The sequence below is a fragment of the Dermatophagoides farinae genome, chromosome 9 (assembly GCF_024713945.1).
Source record: "Dermatophagoides farinae isolate YC_2012a chromosome 9, ASM2471394v1, whole genome shotgun sequence".
NCBI lineage: Eukaryota > Metazoa > Arthropoda > Arachnida > Sarcoptiformes > Pyroglyphidae > Dermatophagoides > Dermatophagoides farinae.
Window position 1 is genome coordinate 3213763 of NC_134685.1, and position 21409 is coordinate 3235171.

Sequence of the window (21409 nt, forward strand, 5' to 3'; positions counted from 1 at the left end):
CAAAAAAAAAAAAAAAAAAATTGTCAGTGTTCGATGACTCAATCCTAGTGTCTATGAATGATCACACATGTGTGTTTTGTTTTGTTTTCAATATATTTTTTTTACGCGCTCTTTTTTTCGTTCAGATATTTTCTTGGATTTGTGCAAAACAACAATGGATTACGATGATTTAATAGATGAACCATCCAATGTTGATAATAATGAATCCACAACAAATGATTCGCAACCAAAATCCACTGTTGTAAATCCCAAAACACCAATTATTCGCCGTCCAAGAAACATACTTCGTGTTGATCATCTTGTTTCTCGTCGTGGTATTGCAGCATTACCTCAAATCATAAGCCAGACAAAATTCAAAGGTAAAGGACATGAACTCGAAGATCTTAAATTATTGTTATTTAAAACAAAACATTGGGCACATCGTCTGTTTCCTGGATTGACATTCGAGGATTTTGTCGCCAAAACCGAACAATTTGGCAATAAACGTCCTGTGAAAAATTTCCTCAATCGTATACGTACAAATGAACAATTGTATTTTGCCGATGATCATAATACGATTAATTCAGATAACGATGGTGACGATGATGGTGGTGATCAACAACTACGGCCAAAAGAAGAAAAAATTAATGATGATGGTGATCAAGCTGCCAAAAATTTCGATTTATTGTTTCGAGATCATATTGAAGAAATGAAAATTAATATGTCCAACAACAAGGACGATGATGATGATGATGATGGAACAAATGGTCGATTAACAACAACAATAACAATGTTGACGACGAAAGAAAACCAAAATCACCATGTGGATAATAATAATGATTTTATGGAAGACGATGATGAAATTGATTATGATGATTTAGATATTGTAGCTAGTAGTAGTAAAACGGATCATAACAACGAAAAGCAACATGATGGACAAACATCTAAAATCGACAACGATGCTGTTGATGATCATCAAGATAATCATCATTTGGAATGATGATCATTTTATTTATTTATTAATTGAATTGAATCATCATTTATTATTTATTATTATTATTGATTGTATGTCTGTGTGTATAACATAATTCTGTTTGTCGTAAAAAAAGATATATACAAAACAAAAAACATTCACCCATTACAATTATTGTCAATGATGAATTTTTTTTTTTTTTTTTTTTTTTTTTTTTTCTGTTTTTTTTTTTCTTTTTTTTTTTTTTTTTTTTTTTTTGTAAAATCTAGAAAACACAATCTTTATCACATTTTTTTTTCATTTAATAAAGAACAAATATCCATCTTCGAATCGTTCAATTAGTGGTATTTTTGTTTGTTTTGGCACAATCTTGTGGTCAGTCAGTTGATAATAATAATGATGATGATGAATGATTAGGATTAGTGTCTGTGTGTGTGTGTGTGTGTCAATGCAATAACTTTAATGTGGATTAAAGATGTCAACGTGATAGATTTGAACTGGATGTATGTGATAATGTACTAACACCTAAACTTGTATGTGATGATTCATCATTATAGATAATTCCTTCTTCCGGTAATGATGTTGATGGAAACATTCGTAATAATGGACCAGTGTTTAATATTACATCTACACAATCAAAACGATTCAATTCGGATAATTTTTCTACCAACATTTTGATTGTACAATTTACATTACGAACACATTCTTCAATAACACGTGCTGTTGGACTTAATTGAGCATTTGTACCAGGATCTAATTTAGGTAATTTATCGGTCATACCGAGTAATATGCCAAACATACACCAATCACGACCAATCGATTCAGGTGGATCCAATAATGAACATAATTTTTGTTTCGTTAACAATGATAAATTCGATGAATGAAGTTCATTGGCTAAGGTTGGTTCACCATTCGAAGAAACATTGATTTCATTTAAATTACAGATACCGAAACAAAGAATATCACCAATCCGTTCTTCACATTCGGCGTCATCAGTTTGAATTTTTTTCTTCAATAAATTTGTTGTACTTTTATTCGAACCAAACAATAAAGATTTCATCAATGAACTAGATGAATAAAAGCTTAGATTTTCACGTTGATCTTTTATCTGTACAGGTGACAAATAGGATTTGGCAACATTTAAACCAGGTGCACATCTACAAACGGTTTGTTCAATAATCTGTATCATTTCTTGCATGAAGAAAAAACATTCACGACGTTTATCATATGGTCCAGAAAATCGTATTTCAATCGATTGCGCAGTTGTATTCAATGAGATGATAAACATGATATTAGTTTCTTCAATTGTAAAATGACTGAATTTAAAACAATTATGAAGATCATATACATTATAGGTAGAATGATTTCGTAGCTCTGAACGAAGATTGGCTTGTATTCTTGGAAATACACTGGTAAGAATGCAACCAAACGATGGTGATGATGATGATAATGAATGTTGTAAATGGAAAACAATTCCATGATAAACACAATTATCACGATATTGGAAACGATCCAATAATTCTTCCCAATCACCATCAAGTATAAAACAAGGAAATTCATATTCAATATCACCAGAACGATCATTCGGTGTACAAATACCAAGTAATTCAAGTAATTGTAATAGATCCAATGCATCGACATCATCGAATCGTTCTTGGAATTCATCAATAGAATAGATGCCCATTATTTGTGTTTTATTCACATTGATCATATAGTTTGGATCATCTTTCATCAATAATAATGTGCCGACAATATCACAGTTTAGCCATTTAGGATTGAGCACCAATGAATCATAGTTGGTGTTATTTGTTGATCTGAGAAAAACAATTTCACCCATAATTTCCAATTGTTGGACTAGTTCTTTGAAATGATCTTCTGAAGATAATGGATTTATTTGTGATCTGATCATGTCTTTGAATTGATCATAGCTTAATACAGGAAAATTGGGCGAAACTTTTCGATAAAGATTCAAAAATGTAAGAACTGAATCAAGAAAACCAGTTGTATGAGGCAATTCTTGAACGATCGATAATTTGGCGTGATTTAAATACTGTTTTAATTGTTTCATGCCGATCGAACCGGCAACACTGGCATCCATCATGAATATATTACCATAAATTTCGAATACATTTTTGAATTTGGCCATTACTTTCATCATAATCTGTTGTAGATTTTGTTCAATTTCATCAGGCACAAATGTTTGCTGAGCTAGATCGGCGTGTGTAGCAATCAATATGATTTTAGCATAATGTTGACTTTTACCACAATATAACAATGGTTCCGATATTGGCATACGACTTTGTATGAAATTTAACCAGAAGAAAATATTATCAAGTTGAATTTCAATTGCATCACAAAGACGAAATACTATGGCATGTAGACAATGTACATCACCCAAAAAATGATCATAGATCTGATGATAAGCAGGATGGCCACTAAATTCCCATACACTTAGATCGCCAACACCCGATATATACATTTGTTGACAATCGATTCCTTTTGTTTGTGTTTGATGATGATGATTTGGCTGCGTAGGATGTTGATAATGATTGATATTTGCAGTTCGATTCATCATTTTTGTCATTATTCCATTATTCAATTGTTGTTGCTGCTGTTTCATCATTGGCACATTGTTATTGTTTATGGTTGAATGATGATCACGACTGGTCATTGATCCATCACTTATGATTGAAAGATTTGATCGGCCCAACTCACATCCATTTGTTTTGGATACATTCTTTTGATGTGGTGGTGGTGGTTCTATAGTCGAACGATTTAGTTGTTGTTGTGACTGACCATTCATTGTGGTATTTATATTATTCAATTTCATCAATGAAATTGTACTATTGAGACCTTTTGAGCGACGAAACCAGCTACTAAAATAGCCACATTTTAATGATTCAATTAATGTTGATTTTCCTGCGCCAGAATGACCAAAAATTTTCAGTTTAATCCGTGGTAATGGTTGATTTGAAGGTATGGGCATCAATTGTGTGATGAATTCTTCTTTTTGTCTTTCATTACGTAAACGTGTCAATAGATCGGCAATATCATTATGACTTTGAGCAATGGCACAAATCTGTGGTATGATTGAATCTTTATCTTTTTGATCGACAACACTGCCAGCTAAACATAATGTACGAACAATTTCGATATGACCACTTTTTGCTGCAATATGTAATGGATATAGGCCATGTTTATTTGGCACATTAACCTGGCAACGATTCATTTGGCATAACCATTGCCCGATTGATACAAGATTATAACGAGCAGCATAATGTATGGCACGTTCGCCATTATCATCTGGTAATTCATAATCGGCACCAGCTTTCAACAATAACATGGCTACCATTTGATGTTGACGTTTTAAAGCCAAATGTAATGGTGTATAGGAATTCTAAAAAAAAACACATCATTATAAAAGGCGTTGTAATAATAGATCATCATCATCACTGATCATTACCTTGTTACGAAGATTTGCGTTGGCACCAGCATCTAATAAACATCGTACACATTCATAATGACCACGAGCTGAAGCTACATGAAGGGCGGATTCTTCTTCCTAAATGAATAAATGATCAAAAAAAAAATTCATTTGAAATAACGAAAATACAGGCATTGAAATTCAATCATTCATCAAACAAACAAGACGAGATCAATTTCCATTCAAAAAAAAATTGTTTCTTTAACTCATTTTTGCTTCAGGCGATGAACTTTAAACGATAAAAAAACAATTTTTTTTCCTTTTCAAAAACCGGATGCATTCATAAACAACAACGACGATAATAATAATTTCGAATTTATGGAAAAAAAACTTATGAATTCAACAGGTATTCAATATGCTGAAAATGGGTCATTAGCATTGATTTTTCATTTTGCTAACCAACAAAACAAATTGCTCGAAAAACATATACATACCTTATTCATTATGTTTGTATCGGCACCAATTTCACCAAGGATATGTACAATTTTTGGAAAACCATGCCATACGGCAATCAAAATGGCCGTCTCACCATGCTATTCATCCGTGAATAGTGTATTCATTTTTTTTTTGTTCAAGAAATGAAAAAAAAACAAAAGAAATTTAAAGATCACACAAGTTATGTGTATTGTAAATTTTGATGATATGGATCATCAACACAATAGAACAAAACAATGAACATCATCACCGATCATCATCATCGATCTATCTGTGACTCATCAATCAATCATCATTGATTGGTAAATAAATGATTGATCAGAAAAATGTAAACAAACCTCATCAATGGCATTGATATTGGCACCACATTTACATAGTTGTTCAACAGCTTCAACATGACCATAACGTGCAGCTACATGTAATGGTGTTTCGTTATTCTAGGATAGATTTTTTTCCAAAAAAAAAAACGATAAAATTGATGAAAATAAAAATGTTTAAAATTATCAATTTGTGGACATCATCATCAAATGGTAAACTTACCTTATTTAACATTTCAATTGAAGCCGTTTGTTCATAAACATAACGGATAATATTTGAATGATTTTGTCTTGCTGACCAATGTACTACGGTATCTCCTTGCTGATGATCAGCAGAAAAAAAATCGGTAGCAAAAAATAGAAATGGTTTACCAGATGAAAAAAGGGGAGAGAAAGAAAATATAAATATTCAATAGTTCAAGAAATAAATATGATAATGTTGGTCATCATCATCATCATCATCATCATTTATCTATCTATCTAAATACAAATGGACAAACGATTGAATCATCATCATTTTTACCACATTCAATATTGCAAAACGATAATAATCTTTAACGATAATCGATAATGATTTACATTTTGTATTTATGTGAAAGTTGATTTTTTTTTCAATTTCATTTCAATCCATATAACAAACTAGAACAATCTCTCTCTCTATATATATATATATAACAAAGTCCATTTGCCTGTATTTCAAATAATGAATATATACGGTAATGGCATACACAATACTTACATCATCAACAACATTAATATTGGCATCAATTTTGCATAGAAATTTAAATATTTCCAATTGTCCAAGACCAGCACAATAATGTAATAATGATTCACCATGCTATAAATATTAGGATAAATAATCGAAAAAAAAGGAAAAAATTCATTGATTCATTCAAATTAAAATCGATTATCAAATAGCACAAGGAAAATAAGAAAAAAAGGTCAAATATAATTATTATCACACAGACAAACACACACACACAAAGGATTGAATGTGTGACCAAATTTTCATTCAACTAAAGGAAACTAACACTACTCTTCTACAACTACTACTATTTGATGATTAGATGTGAAAATTTTTTTTTTTGCAGGTTGATTCAGTCTCGTTTTATTAACCATCACCACCACCATCATCAATCAATCTATTCAATTTCTCACAAAAAAAGGGACATCTTCATGGTCATCATCATCACAATTATTTTCGTTGTTGATAATAAATATATGATGATCCAATTCTCAATCACGACGATTGTAAATGACAAAAAAAACGAAAAAAAAACTGGGCCAAACTCATCTTCAATAACAACGAAAAAAAACATGACTCAAATTCATGTGGATTCTATTCAATTTTTTTTTAATTTCTATTTGGCTCAATTCTAACAACAACAATAATAATAACATTGCATCGAATAATAAAAAAAAGAGGATTCGTGATTGGTAACAAACAAAACAAAACAAGATACCTGAACCTTTCAAAAGTGAAAAAAAACAAATGGCAATACTTATATTATTATTTTAATGACAAATCGATTTTTCTTAAAATCTGGTTTATGAATAATAATTTTTCTGAATGTTTGTGTGTGTGTGTGTGAAATAAGCTTTGGTTCAAATGATAAAATGGTTTGCCTCAAGACATCAACAAGCAACATTGACATACAGAGAAAGCTTATAATGATAAAATCACAAAACGAAAATTACATTGAAACTCTATGAATGAAAAAAAAGAAATTTTCAAAATAAACATTATTATTATTGTCATCATCATCATCATTATCATTATCATTAAATGGGTAATTATATCACAACATAGATATTCAAAAAAGAAAGCAAAAAAAGAAAAAAAAATCAGGCAAATAACCTGAGACAAAAAAAGGTTAAATTTTATCTCTTTTTTTTCTACTTGCTCAGTGCTATTTTTTTTCCCTTACTTTTAAACCCCAAACATACATACATACACACACACACACACACACACACACACACACACACACACACACACACACACACACACACACACACACACACACACACACACACATTCAATTGCAATTGATGACGATAATGATTGATATGTGAAACTATTGAAAATAAGTAAATAAATAAATAGCACATTAAGATCGGCATTTATAATAAACACCATATTAGACGATTAAAAAAAAATGAAGATGATGATGGTGATAACGGTTAATGTTTTTTTTTTTTTTTTTGTTTGATTCACATAGTAAAGAAATCGATAAAAGTTATTCCTGGATCTTTTCTTTTCTTTTGAGTGCAAATTGTAACTAACAAGGTTACAAAATTACAATACACATGTATATCAAACGTAGGAGAGAGAGAATTACTACTAGTGTGTGTTTCCGAATGAAATGAAATGAAAAACAATTTGTTTTAAAGATAAACGTGTGAGTGGGTGTGTGTGCATATACAAACCTTGTTACATTGATTAGGATCAATGTTTGATGCTGTAAATAATTCTTGTATGGAATGTAAATTTCCTTCTTCAATAGCACCAAATAAGGCAGCCAATATGAAATTTTCATCATTCTAATTGCAAAAAAAAATGAAAATGAAAAATAATTAGAAATTAATAAAGGTCAGACAACAAATTACAAGCTTCATTCATATATAAGGTCAACGTCAAAAAAACGAAAAAAAAATTTTGCCTTTTTTTTCATTAAATTTCCGTAAAAAAAAATTAAAAGAAAAACTAAATGAATGACTATTTTCCGGTTCAAATCAATGGGCAAATAAAAACCGTAGTCTTTTTTTTTTATTTTTATTGCATAACATCATCATTTTCCAGCAGCAACAACAAAATAATAACCAAACAAACAATCGAACCGTAACGTGTGTGTGTGTGTGTGTGTTGAATACGGCAGATTTTTTTTTGTGAAAATTTTGAAAAAAAAACAGAGAAATAAAAAAGATTTACTATACAAATCCAGGAAACGAGATTCAATGAAAAAAGTGAGAAAAGTGTGTGTGTGATATAGAAATGAATTCATGTGTATATAATATATAAATTGTATACATTTTCATCATTTTACAAAAAAAAGGATTTACAACAAATTGTTGCCATTGTGACAGATGACGATCATGATGATGATGATGATGATGATTTGTTCCGAAATTGATACGATGATGATACTATCTTCAACCAATAAAGGAAAAGAAAAAAAACGGATAAATCTTTTTTGTGGGTGTGAAAAGAGAGAAAAAAAAATGCATTCACACACACAATCGGATATATCACACACACACATTTGAATCATTATTCATCGAGAAAAAAAATGTGCTAAGTCGTCTACACACACACACATAGTAAACATTTAGAAATGGAAACCTTTTGGATAAAATTCAATTGAACAATCAACAAGTGTGGGTGTGACAATTGAATATATTGAAATGATGAATAGCAAATGGTATGCAAATGGAAATTTCAATTTTTTTTTTTTTGGTATCATTAAATTGGCAATGCTTAAATGACGGTAATCATTTTTTGGAAACCGTTTTTTTTCAATTTTTTTTTAATTAAATTGCCAAGTTGGTTGGTTAATTTAATTTTGTCCAAATAAACAATAAATGATTTTCTACCTGTGTAGGCATGTTCATTTCATTATTATTGATTATTATTCATTTCTCAATATTTTCAAGCGTGAGAAGAAAACAAACCATGAATGATGATGATGATTGGAATTGACATACAATGTTCATGTCATATTCATCCTTGAATCCATCAACAACAACAGTGTATATCAATATGAATAAAACAAAAGAAAATGCTGTACATGTCGAATGACGAATGTTGAATGTTCAAAGAATTTGGACATTAATAATGATGATGATGATGAAAATATCGTGTATCATTGAATATCCATATGCATTGGTCCTTGGATGGTTATTTTTTTATGGCTTTGAAAAAACAGAATTCTCGATAAAATGGAAAAAAATGGAAATAAAAAATTTCGGTTATCGTTTATATATACCAAAATGAACAATATTGTTTCGTGAAAAAGAAAAAATCTACCTGTAATTTAACTACCTACGAAATGTCCGAACAACAAAAAAAAACAACAACAACAACAACAACATACATAGACAAAGACACAGAAAAATGACTGGGTAAAGATGAAAGATAAAATTGGAAAAAATGGGAAAAAAAACTAGAACGAAAGAAAAGAAAAAAAAAACCCGATTATAACCGAAAGATATAAATGTTGGGCGTAGTGTAGTATACACACACACACACACACACATAACCCCTTGTCAACGATGTACAGTTTTTGTGTATGATGATAATAATGAAAATATATATATGTGAATCAATGAATGGCCAGATTTTATTAGGTCAAAAAATTATTTTTTTTTTCTTCAAAACAAGTAAAGAAAAAAAAATTTCAATTGATTCGATATGACAACAATATAGGGCATCGAAACGAAATGAAATGAAATGAAGTGATGTTTATTATGATTAATGAAAATGAAATCTTTATATATGAAGTACACAAAACACATACACACACACACACAAACAGTGTATAAAATTAGTTTGAATTAGAGATAAGAGATAAAACGGATCGTGTTAAGATTATTCATTCAATTTCGAAATTCAAAAAGAAAAGAAAAAAAAATTCGATTAAATAGCCACTGGACAATAGAAAAAAAAACCGAATAATCAGCTGTATCATTTCACAAACACACACACACACACAAACATGGAAAAACTCACCAATGCTGAAACAACGGTAAATTGTTGCTGTTGTTCATCAACACCACAGCCATCATAATAATCATCATAATGATGATGATTCTGATAATGTTGTTGTACATCATCATCATCATCATCAACAATATAGCCACCATCATTATCATTTATTGTTGGTTGTTGTTGTTGTTGTTTTTTCTTTGATGATGATGATTGTTTCTTTGAATTAGAATCATCATAGAATTTATGATGATGATTAAATTCAGAATTTCTTTCATGTTCAACATAATAAGCATCATCACCAACATCACCATCATCTAGATAGATTGCAGATTCATTTTGTTGATAATATTGAACATCATCATTATTATTATTATGATTAGCCAACATTATCATCATTAATGGATCAATATTCGTTGATTGTTGTTGTTGTTGTTGTTGATGATTTTGTGATTGATGGTGATAATGAAAATCATTTGTTATCATCATGGCTGGATGATGTTGCATCATCATCATTGGTTCCATAAATGATGATGATGATGATGATGGTGGTGGGGGCATCGGTGGTGGTGGTAAATGATAATCCGGATCATCATTAGATGAATGATTTACATTTTTATTATAATTTCGATATGATGATGATGATGACATTTTTTTTCAATATTCACTTCTAAGTGATAAACATTATTACCATTTCAATTGACATTCTGTTTCTTTGTTTTTTTTGGGTTTGACTAGCAATGTGTGTGTGTGTTGCAATTATCATCAATCGACAATCAAGAAAAAAAACAAACAAACATTTGACGTGGAAGAATGAAAACCACAAATAATGAGAGCAAATTAAACATCAAAAAAAAATACACCGAAAAAAAAGACCAAAATCACCGAGGTAATATATCACAAAATAGGCCGATGACAATTGATTAAACAGAGAAAAAAAAAGAATCGGAGCTATGATACAATAATCATGATTATCATCATCATCATCATCATCAACTATGACAAAATCAAACGAAAAGAAACCAATGATAATCAATGACCGGAAAATGAGTTCATCATCACATACATAAATTGCCGAATTGATGTAAAACGAAATTTCGAGGTCAAATGACGATTTTATTTTATTTTTTCATTTGGCGGTAACAAATTTCATTCGATTCAATTTTATCAATTGATGGGTGATAAACATTCGATCATTTGTTGTTGTTGACGATTCAATCATTCATTCATTCATTGATCATGTATTAATTTCGATGTCACAAGATCACAAAAAAAAGAAATGATTACCACAGAAAACATTTCTGTGATGAAAGGGAATGATTACACAACAATCATTATTGTTGTCTGGTGATAATGTTGTTTTCAAAAAAAAAAATTTGTCATCATCATCAACAACAAACGACACAACAATTGACACAATCGATTATCGATTGATTATATCATTCCATTGGTAATGATTAATTGGATTTTTAGAATGAAAAAAAAATTCATTAACAGATGATTTGGAGATAATGAATTTCAAGACAACAACAGAAACAAATTGCATTCCGCTATTCCAAGAAAAAAAACTTTTAGTTTGACTTTTTCACGGCACTTGAACTATGGACAGAAATTTCAATTGTCGTCGATCCACATACACATGAACACACACACACACACACACACATTTCACAATTAATGGATCCTTCAATAATGATCGTTGTTGTTGATCCAAAACGAAATGAATCAACAAGTAGCAAAAAAAGAAAAAAAAAGAAAAAACGTTTCAATGAACAAATTTTTCTCTGGAACGTAGAGAGAAAAATGGAAAAAAGAGAAATTGTTTTTGTTGGTTCGTTTTCTCTCTCTCTCTCCTTTTCTGATTTGAATCAAATAAAACAAAACAAAACAAAAAAAAAATTCAAAACAAACCTTCATCACCTTTTTTATACACACAAAACTTGTGTTGATCTCATTTTCTTCGTTCCACCACCACCACCACCAATACACACACACATACATCATTCCATTTCTCTCTATTTCTCAGCATTTTCTTTATTCACTAACAAAGAACATGTCTTTATTTCATCATCATCATCAATGGCAATTTCACTTTTCCAAACACACACATACACAAAGATAAAGAAGATGGAAAAAAATCTCATCAAAAAAACTAAATGAACGACGATCATAATCAATCCACATGTAATGGAGAAAAAGTAAAAAAAAAAAATTTTGAAAATGAAATTGCCACAACCGCGATGCAGTGTATATACATACACATAGATCTGTACAAGTGTGTGTCGGTTTATCACAATCAAACAGAAAGTAGTAGCAAAGGATTGAAAAAAAAAATTGTAGAATTTCAAGTTTTGAATAAAACTTCGAGAGATGTAAAAAGAGAGAGAGAGAGACAGAGAACACACACAAAAATTGTGGACATGGCTATTTTTTTTTTGTTGCTGTTTTGTATTGCCGATTACCCACATTAGAATTCACACCATCCATCCATCCATTCATCGACAACAGCACGATTGATGAAAACGACGACAAACAACCATTGTTGTAGTTGTTGCTGCTGCTGTTGTTGTTATCAATACAAAACTAATGAAATGGCGCCATAATGAAAAAAAAATGATGAATGTGGATCGTGGATTCAATGATGATAATAATTTGTTAATATTATCACGATTGAAACATCATCGATAAATGTAAATGAATAAAATTTCAAATTTGAAAACAAAAACCATAGAAAGCCGAAAAAAGCCTTATTGTTTTTTTTTATTTTATTTACACACACACACATTCAATTATCATCATCAATGGACAATAAGCATCTGTTTTTTTTTCATCCACTGTACTGAGAATGGGGCCATCATATAAAATTCAAGAAACAGTAGATGATTGACAATTGTACTACCGTTATTTTTTTTTCAAATTGTCAAAAAGACACACACACGTGTGTGTGTGTCTGTTTACAGGTATATGTGTGACAAAACCATACAGTTGTTTGTTTGATTTATATGTCAACCAAACAGAGAGAGAGAAAGAGAAACAAATCATTCTTCAATCAAAGCAACAGGTGTGTACTCGTGTGTGTGTGTGTAGTACAAATGTTTTTCATATTTTCATTGTTTCAATTATTTAATCAAAAAAAAAAATGAAATGAAATGAAATGGAACAAATAATAAAAATCAACAACAACAACAACAACAACAAAAATCGAGATAATTCAAAATGAAACCAAGTGAATCAAAAAAAATGAAAGAAAAAAAAACTCATTTCATTTCGTTTTAAACGGTAATTATATCCTTTTTTTTTCTTGAAAGAAAAAATATTCCAGTTAGACAACATTTATAGCTATTGTTGAATAATAATAATAACAACAAAAGAAATGTAAACGCGAACCTAAATGTAATATGTAAATGAATTATTATAATTATCATCATCATCATCTAAACCAGGTTGAACATATACACACAAATACATTGATTCCATTCAAATAGCAACAACAACAACAACAACAACAACAACATTGTTTGCTATTTTATAAATAAAACGGTAAATCTCTCATCATCGTTGTGGTCGTTCATGTTCAATTATATAATTATATATAGGAGAGCCATATGCAAATCTTAAAATGTGTATACGAGTGTACTGTATGATGATTTAAAATGAAATCGTTTTTTTTTATTATTTGAACGATACGTGATCAAGATCTGATTTACCCACGAGCATACCATACAGACACATTGAACAAACTCATATTTCTCATTCATTATACAATTAAGGCCATGTTTTGAAAGCCGGAAAAATAATGTTCATCTGAATTTCAAGAAAGATTGAGAAAAGGCAAATCATTCATTCACATTGGCAAGATTTTATTTTTTTTCATTTTCTGATTAAAATTGAAAAAAAATCCAACACATTTATACATGATGATCGATGCGATTAAACAACAACAACAACAAAAAGAAAAAATCTGTTGTGAAAGTAACAAAAAAAATTGATTTCAATTAATGATTTATAATTATAAGACAATTATTACATCATTCAAAACAGTCATCATCATCATCATTAATATTGCCATAATTTATGATTTCATACAACCGATGTTGATTGGAAATAATCGAAAGCGAGAATTATAAATCAATTTTTTTTCCAATTCAAATGATCGATATATATTTATAAATATAAATGATTGATTAATCAATGACGAACACACATGCACGTATGGCATGCAGAAAACGTTGTTTCAATTAAAAAAAAACAGCAGGTAAGAAATGGGAAAATTGAAAAAAAAATTTTTGAAAAATTAGAAAAAACAACACAAACGAAACGATGGTTATGAACATAACACAACAACTTTATCATCAATGATGATGGATGAATGTGAAACCCAAAAATGAAATGAAATGAAAAAAAAATAACCATGTGTACATTAAACATGGATATATCCGCATCGAATACAGTGCACTAACACATCATCATCATCATTATACTTTCATTTATATCCGGATTATTATTATAACCGGTGTATGGAAGATGATTTCTTTGTTGTGAAAAAATTGATTTTTTTCGCTACTAAAAATATGAATTGCAATATCAATCAATTTTTTTTTTTACTCTTTACCAAAAACCAAATAAATACATCATCATTCGTAAATTGTTTTGTTTATACAATAAAACACACAATTCCCATTAACCCTTTGTTGTTGTTGTTGTTGTGTTTGTAATTGATGATGATTCGTGTTATCAGTACAATTGAATCAATTATCTGAATTTTTGATAATTAATTTTCATTTGACCAATGATAATGGGATTTTATAAACAAAAATAGAATCAAATTATCATTGGCAATTATTATAATCTAAAATGAATTTCAAGAAATAAAAACAGAAAAAAAACTTACATCATTGTTGAACATGCCGCCATCTGTTGTCGACGATCGTGATGATGAATTCGAATGTTGATGTGAATGATGATGATGGATATATTTGGATCGTTTATCATACATCAATGATAATGAAGATGATGGTGATGTTGTCATCGTTGTAGTCGGTGATGATGATGATGATGATGATGCTGAACAATAAGATATGGCAGCACTTCCTCCACTACCATGTTTAGATTTTAATTGTCCATGATGATGATTATGATGATGATGATGGTTTTGTGGATAACGACGATTTATCGATTTTTTATTATTATTATTTTGTGTCAATAATAAAGATGTTAATCGACGTTTTAAATGACGATTATATAGAATGATTAAATAGATGGATGTCTTCCATCGACGGCGTACATTTTCATTCATAATTCTTTCATCATTACCAACATTTGGATCGTTAAAATTTTTTATATTATCACAATTATCGTTGATAGTTGATTGCCTTTTGATGATAGCTGAAGATGATGATGATGATGATGATTCATCTGGATAACATAACCATTGATGTTCAAGACATTGTCGTGCTGACATTCGTTTTCTATTTGGAAAAATTTGGAAAGTTATCAAAAAATGAAAAAAAAACACAAAAATTAAAAACGAACCGAATATCTTTAACAAGTAAACGTTGTATAAAATCTCTAGCATCATCACTTATGTTGTTTGTTGTTGAATCACAGTCAATATCATAATCTAGTCTAGTAATTCTTGTATATGTATCTTGTTTTTCTTCCTCATAAAATGGTGATATTCCAAATAACCTATTTTGAAAGACAATATATTTTAGTTCAATAATGTACATGGATCAATCAATCAATACGTCTTACATATTGTAGGCAATACAACCAATGGCCCATAGATCAGTACCAAAACCGATTGGTTCATAATTAAGAATTTCTGGTGCTAATGAAAAAAAAAATGAAAAAAAAATTATGAAATCACAATCTCAATTGATCATTGAACGTACCGATAAATTCTGGTGTACCATAGATTCCTTTAATATTGGCATTAGCATCATATCGTTGAGAAATACCAAAATCAATGATTTTCAATTGACGGCTATCCAGATTATCCAGTAAAATATTTTCCGGTTTAAGATCCAAATGTACAATAGATTTCTCATGCATATATGCTAATGCTTCTAGAATCTGTTTCATTAGAAATTGTGTTTCTCTTTCCGATAGATAATCATGTTCGGCAATATAATCCTGTAGTTCACCACCTTTCATTCTGCGAAAATGGAATAAAAAATTTTAGATTATTTTTTTCATGAAGAATTGAAAAAAGTACTTACAATTCAAATACAAGTACAACCTGATGATTGTCTTCAAACACATCGATCAATTTAATGATATTTGGATGATCCAAATCGGACAGGATGGCAATCTCCAATTCAATGTCTTTTAATTTTTGTCCCATACGTCCGAAACGACTTTTGCGTATAAATTTGGCAGCCAATTCTTCATTATTTTCAATACATATACAACGTTTGACAATGGCAAATTTTCCACTAGAATGAAAAAATTCAGTAAAATTCTGTTATTGAAAAAAAAGTAAACGTTTCCGTATCTTGGTAGACAAAAACAGACAGAAAAAAAATTATTGTCCACATCATCATCATCATCATATTATGATGATTGTCCACTATGATAATAATAAAGATAAATGGACACACACACACACACACAGAATTCATAATAATTAACATCCTGAAATTACATTCGTGACTTTATGACATACATTTTTTCTTCTTATTCCATTTACACACACACATTGGATTTATAGCATAATTTGTTTTTTCATATGTGCGTCAAAAAAAAAAAAAAAATTTGAAATTAAGATTAGTGATGACTACAGCCCAACAGAAAACTTTCTAATTGTAAAAAAAACAACGACTATACACTCAATCATTGAGCAATTATCACAATGATTTGATGATTCCATAGAAATGACATTTCTTCTAGAAATTTTAATATTTAGAACAAAATAAAACTACGATTCTATTCTATTTCATTGGGCTAAAGGAAAAAAAGCTATTCAATTCAAATCAACCAGAAAAATTAAAATTTTCATTTCATTGATTAAAATCCATTAGTCAATCATCATCGATTATCATCATTAATTATAAAGAGTCTTAAATTGACTGAATAATTTCTTTTGATTACCTGCCAATCTCTTCACCGATATGATAATGATCACCAAACGATGATAATGGTTGTCGTTTAATCATTCTGTTTGTTGTTGATGATGAATTTTTCTGTCCATCAACGGAATGATGATCCGTAACTGCTGTCAAAGGTTTTGGTGTCATAGTTGAAAAATTTCAAAAAAAAACAAAAAAAAAACAAAAAACACGTTTCAATGATGAACATTGACGAATTTAATGCAGGAAATTAATTTTATCACATGAGTGTGATGATGATGCCAGATGGAGAAAATGTGGTGGATGATATCTGCAGATATATCAAAATAAAACAACAACCAACTACGAGTGAATTACAATTCTAGATCATTAGGTAATCTAATCTCGATTATTATTATGATGATGATGATGACATTTGAAAAAAAATGTCACACACACACACAATTGTTTTGATGATGATGACGATGGCACAAAAAATAAAAAATAAAAATCACAATGCCTTGTCATTCACAATGGAGCATATAAAATGAGATTTGTGTTTGTTTGTTGTAATTTTTTTTTTGTTTGTTTGTCGATATAATTGCTATATATATTCAATCACAATGAACAAACAACATCAATGTTCAAAAAATCAGTAGAAAAAAAAAGACAAAATTTTAAGAAAGAAAAAAAACATCAAGATTAAAAAAAAACAAACCATAAACTTGATGATGATGATGGATGTAAAATTAGAAACATCACATATGTTTAGAAAACAAAAATTTAAATTGAATTTTTCATTTTCTTTTTTTTTTGTTGTTGAAAAACGACCATAAGAAAACTTCAAGGTAGGATAGAAACACACAGATAGATGTATTTTTGTTTTCAGTAGCTGATTGAAAATGAAAATTTTCAACTTTTTTTCATTTCTGATGTTGATGATGATGATGAAAACAACAACAAAAAAAAAAATTGATTCAATTCAATCATCAATACATACCATCATGACCGATCACCAGGACAGTAGTAGTATTGTGCAATCCATTGATAATAATAAAAAAAAATCATGGGTCATGTCATGTTGTCTAATTAATTTGAGGTCATCATCATCATCAATGATTTGATGGATATCTATTCAAATTTTTAAATGGCAGGTGATGGATATTTTCGATGTGTGTGTGTGTGGTTCACCACAATTATGAAAACGATGTGGCTATTCTTAGCTATGTTATCAGCGAAAAAAATTTTAAAATTTTTTTTTTCAAAAGATTCGATTCGATAGTATTGATAGATTGAATTGTTTGATATGTAACAATCGATATTTTTTTCTGTTTTCAAAATTCGAATCGATTGCCATTGAGATTCAATATTGGGTGATGAATGATTACAAAAATATAGTGAAAAATGAAGACGATGTGATAATGATGATGACAACAACGAAAATTTTTTTTGATATTCGCAAAAAGAACGATGTATTCAAGTGATTAAAGATGATGATGATGATTATATCTTGAAATAATCATGAATAATAATTTCTTTCTTTCTTTTTTTATTATCTAAATTTTCAATCTTCAAACCATTTATATATATCGGTTGATGATAATGATGGCTATAATAATAATGATCATCATATACGTCCATATAATTGTTAAACATCTCTTTCTTTCTTCATCATCCAAAAACGACCGGAACAGGAATATTTACATTTCTCTCTCTCGGTGTATATGATTTGAATTGAAATACCAACAGATCTCAACAGTAAAAGAAAAACTATAAATAAATAAATAAAAAAAAGAAAAGAAAACAAAGTTGGTTATTAAAATTATCATCATCATCCAAAAAAAAAAAATGATTATGGTTTAAAAGTGAAAAAACAGAACAAAACGATAACGACCATCTCTGTATTCATAATCATAATTGTTGCAAATGTAAAACACAAACACAATTTGATGCTTAAAATAAATAAATGAATGAATTATCATCATGAACGATTATTATCGGGTAAAAAATTTTGTTTTGTTGTTCCATTTTTTTTTGGTTCTCTTGTTGAAAATTCAATGATGATGATGATGATGACAGCAACAACAACCGGATAATGATTATGATGATGATGATGGTGGTTTCATGTTTTGTTCAGATTCACAAAACAAAACAAAAGCTGCGGTTTTTTTATATTTCAGATTTATGATTGCGTGTGTCCATGTTCTGTGTGTGTGTGTGTGAGAAATACAAGTAGACCGAAAAATCTTAATACTAATTACGGTCAACACTAATTTTGGCTTTTGATTATAAATAGAGAATATTATTCTATGGTGGCTATAGCTTGGCTTGTGATATTTTCACAGGAAATAAATGAGAAGAAACAAAAAAAAAAATTTTTACCACTCACCACTAACAACAACAATGATGATTATGAGAATAAAACGTAAAAGTTCAAAGGTCGATTTGTATCACACATGTATTGTAAACAAATTCGTTTTTGTTTGTCAATGAATCGAGGTCATTTATATTCAAATAAGTAAATCACGTATTTGATGATGATGATGTTCAACAGGTCAAAAATTCTTTATGGATTCATTCGAATCAACAATGTTATTCGTTATTATTTTCCAACTATGAATGAAATATATACATTAGAAATGGGAAAAAAAACCAACACCATTATCATCAACACGATACAAACATTGATATGATGATGATGTATGTGACTCAACAATATAAACAAACGATAACCATAAACAAAACCAGCACGATCTATCCATAGAATGCCATGATCATGAAAACAAGAAAACAGAAAAAAGAAAAGGAAACCGACTTTTTTTGTGATAATCATTGAAAACATGCATGTAAATAAATAAAATAAAAACTTTGGTTACCAAAATGTTATCATTTGTTGTCATTTAGTGTTTTTTTTTTGTAGTAGACGATTGTAGAAAAAAAAATATCTAAACGGAAATTGATCAAATCACGTCGTTGTCGTCGTCGTCGTCGTTGTTGTTGAGGCAGCTGAAATCGAATTTTGTTTTCTCTTTTGTTGTCTCCATTGTATGCAAAAATAATGGCGAACGAATGTGAAGTGAACAAAAAAAAAATCTGTCAAAGTGATGAACAACTCACACACACAGAGTATCGATTGGGTGGTTCGATTTTGTTTTATGATTGTTATATGATTGTTTTTTTTTTGTTTTGTTTTTTGTTTTTCATGATGAAAATTAAGATAAAAACAATTGAATCGTGATCCATCATCCGGTCTCTGAAAATAGCTAAAAAATTCATCTATCTGATATCGATCCAAAAAAGATGAAGAAGAAAAGAAAAAAAAACTTGATCTGTTTCAATGATGATGATATCGTCGTACATATGATGTAGGTATAGACATTCGTTCACTCCCAACAAAACAATATTCCAATCAATGTTTTCCAATTCCTCAAAGAAAAGTTCAATTTTTTTTTCTTTTATTTGAAATTATCGACCTCGATTTTGGAAATTTGTTGTTGTTGTTGTTTTTTTTGTTCAAATTTGTCCTCGGAACAAAACAAAAAAACGAAGAAAAATATTGAACACCAATTTTGATTATCGAACAAAAATCCTAAATCATCGTCATTATCCAATCATTGTCATTAGCAATTAATATTTCATTTTTGTAATGATAATGATGATGATTATTATTATAATTGTCACAATTGTGATGATTTGAAAAAAAATTGAATTTCTTCATTCATTCAAATCAATCAATCGAATAATTTGTTGGTTGATTGATTGATTGATTTGAATGAATGAATGAATGAATGAAGAAATTCAATTTTTCCATTTCTCGTCTTTTTTTTTGATTTTGCCTTTTAGTTGTTTTTGAAAAACATTGGTGATGATGATGATGATTGTCAACAAGTTGCAATCAAATCGATTGATCAATCTGTCTGTCTGTGTTTTATATACAAAAAGTGATTTGAATCAAGAAAAAAATTTTTTTTTTTGTTTTTAAATTGAAAGTTTGTGGAAAATGGAACACCAAAATGAATTGAAGACGAACGAAATTTTATTCATTTTTGGGTTAATCGTTTCGGATCGATTTTTTTTTGTCTTTCTTGCTTGCTTGAATATCAAATCAAATCTACATTCATGAAAAAAAAATTGAAATTTGAAATCGATATCGACATCGATTGATCGATTGATCCGAAACGAACTCAATTTTGGATTTGAAAATGAAAAATTTTCTAAATTTGGAACCAAAAAAAATCGTCAATTCACATGTCGATCATCTTCATACTCGTCCACCATCATCATCATCAATTGAATTTGGCAAAAAACATGTCTTCGTCGTCATCGGTATGTGTATACAATGAATTTGAATTTATCAAAATTTATTATCTGCCATTTGCATATATGCCATTTGTTGCTGTTACTGTTACTCAGAAAGAACAACAGAAAAACTCGAAAATTTCACCATCAAATTTTGTTACAGGTGCT

The 21409-nt window shown here is 29.3% G+C and overlaps 2 protein-coding genes across 7 annotated transcripts; one reads left to right on the plus strand and one right to left on the minus strand.

Moving 5' to 3' along the window:
* Positions 1 to 89: 89 nt before the first annotated feature.
* Positions 90 to 3827, plus strand: LOC124497386 (uncharacterized). The gene has a single exon (XM_075734293.1). It carries the CDS (start codon positions 155 to 157, stop codon positions 977 to 979), a length of 825 nt encoding a protein of 274 aa, XP_075590408.1. The 5' UTR covers positions 90 to 154; the 3' UTR covers positions 980 to 3827.
* On the minus strand, positions 948 to 20010 carry LOC124497387 (death-associated protein kinase 1-like). 6 transcript variants are annotated; one of them, XM_075734270.1, is made up of 17 exons: positions 19819 to 20010; positions 19626 to 19696; positions 19332 to 19555; positions 17661 to 18712; positions 16986 to 17546; positions 16115 to 16330; positions 15788 to 16050; positions 15648 to 15723; positions 15426 to 15581; positions 14785 to 15361; positions 7619 to 7732; positions 5928 to 6026; positions 5412 to 5510; positions 5210 to 5308; positions 4871 to 4969; positions 4416 to 4514; positions 948 to 4349 (listed from the first exon to the last, which is right to left on the minus strand). In XM_075734270.1, exons 5-17 carry the CDS (start codon positions 17129 to 17131, stop codon positions 1431 to 1433), a joined length of 4962 nt encoding a protein of 1653 aa, XP_075590385.1. In that variant the 5' UTR covers positions 17132 to 17546; positions 17661 to 18712; positions 19332 to 19555; positions 19626 to 19696; positions 19819 to 20010; the 3' UTR covers positions 948 to 1430. The 6 variants fall into 6 exon arrangements, with proteins under 6 accessions (XP_075590385.1, XP_075590386.1, XP_075590389.1 ...); XM_075734271.1 differs by having other exon boundaries at positions 16986 to 18712; XM_075734272.1 differs by lacking the exon at positions 5928 to 6026 and having other exon boundaries at positions 986 to 4349.
* Positions 20011 to 21409: the final 1399 nt, after the last annotated feature.

Bases quoted from the DNA above. Each gene is read 5' to 3' on its own strand.
- LOC124497386 (XM_075734293.1), top strand. From the start codon at position 155: ATGGATTACGATGATTTAATAGATGAACCATCCAATGTTGATAATAAT.
- LOC124497387 (XM_075734270.1), bottom strand. From the start codon at position 17,131: ATGACACCAAAACCTTTGACAGCAGTTACGGATCATCATTCCGTTGAT. The intron at 15,724-15,787 runs GTACGTTCAATG...TTTTTTCATTAG, and splicing joins TGGTACACCAGAATTTATCG to CACCAGAAATTCTTAATTAT. The intron at 4,350-4,415 runs GTAATGATCAGT...GTTTTTTTTTAG, and splicing joins ACGCAAATCTTCGTAACAAG to AATTCCTATACACCATTACA.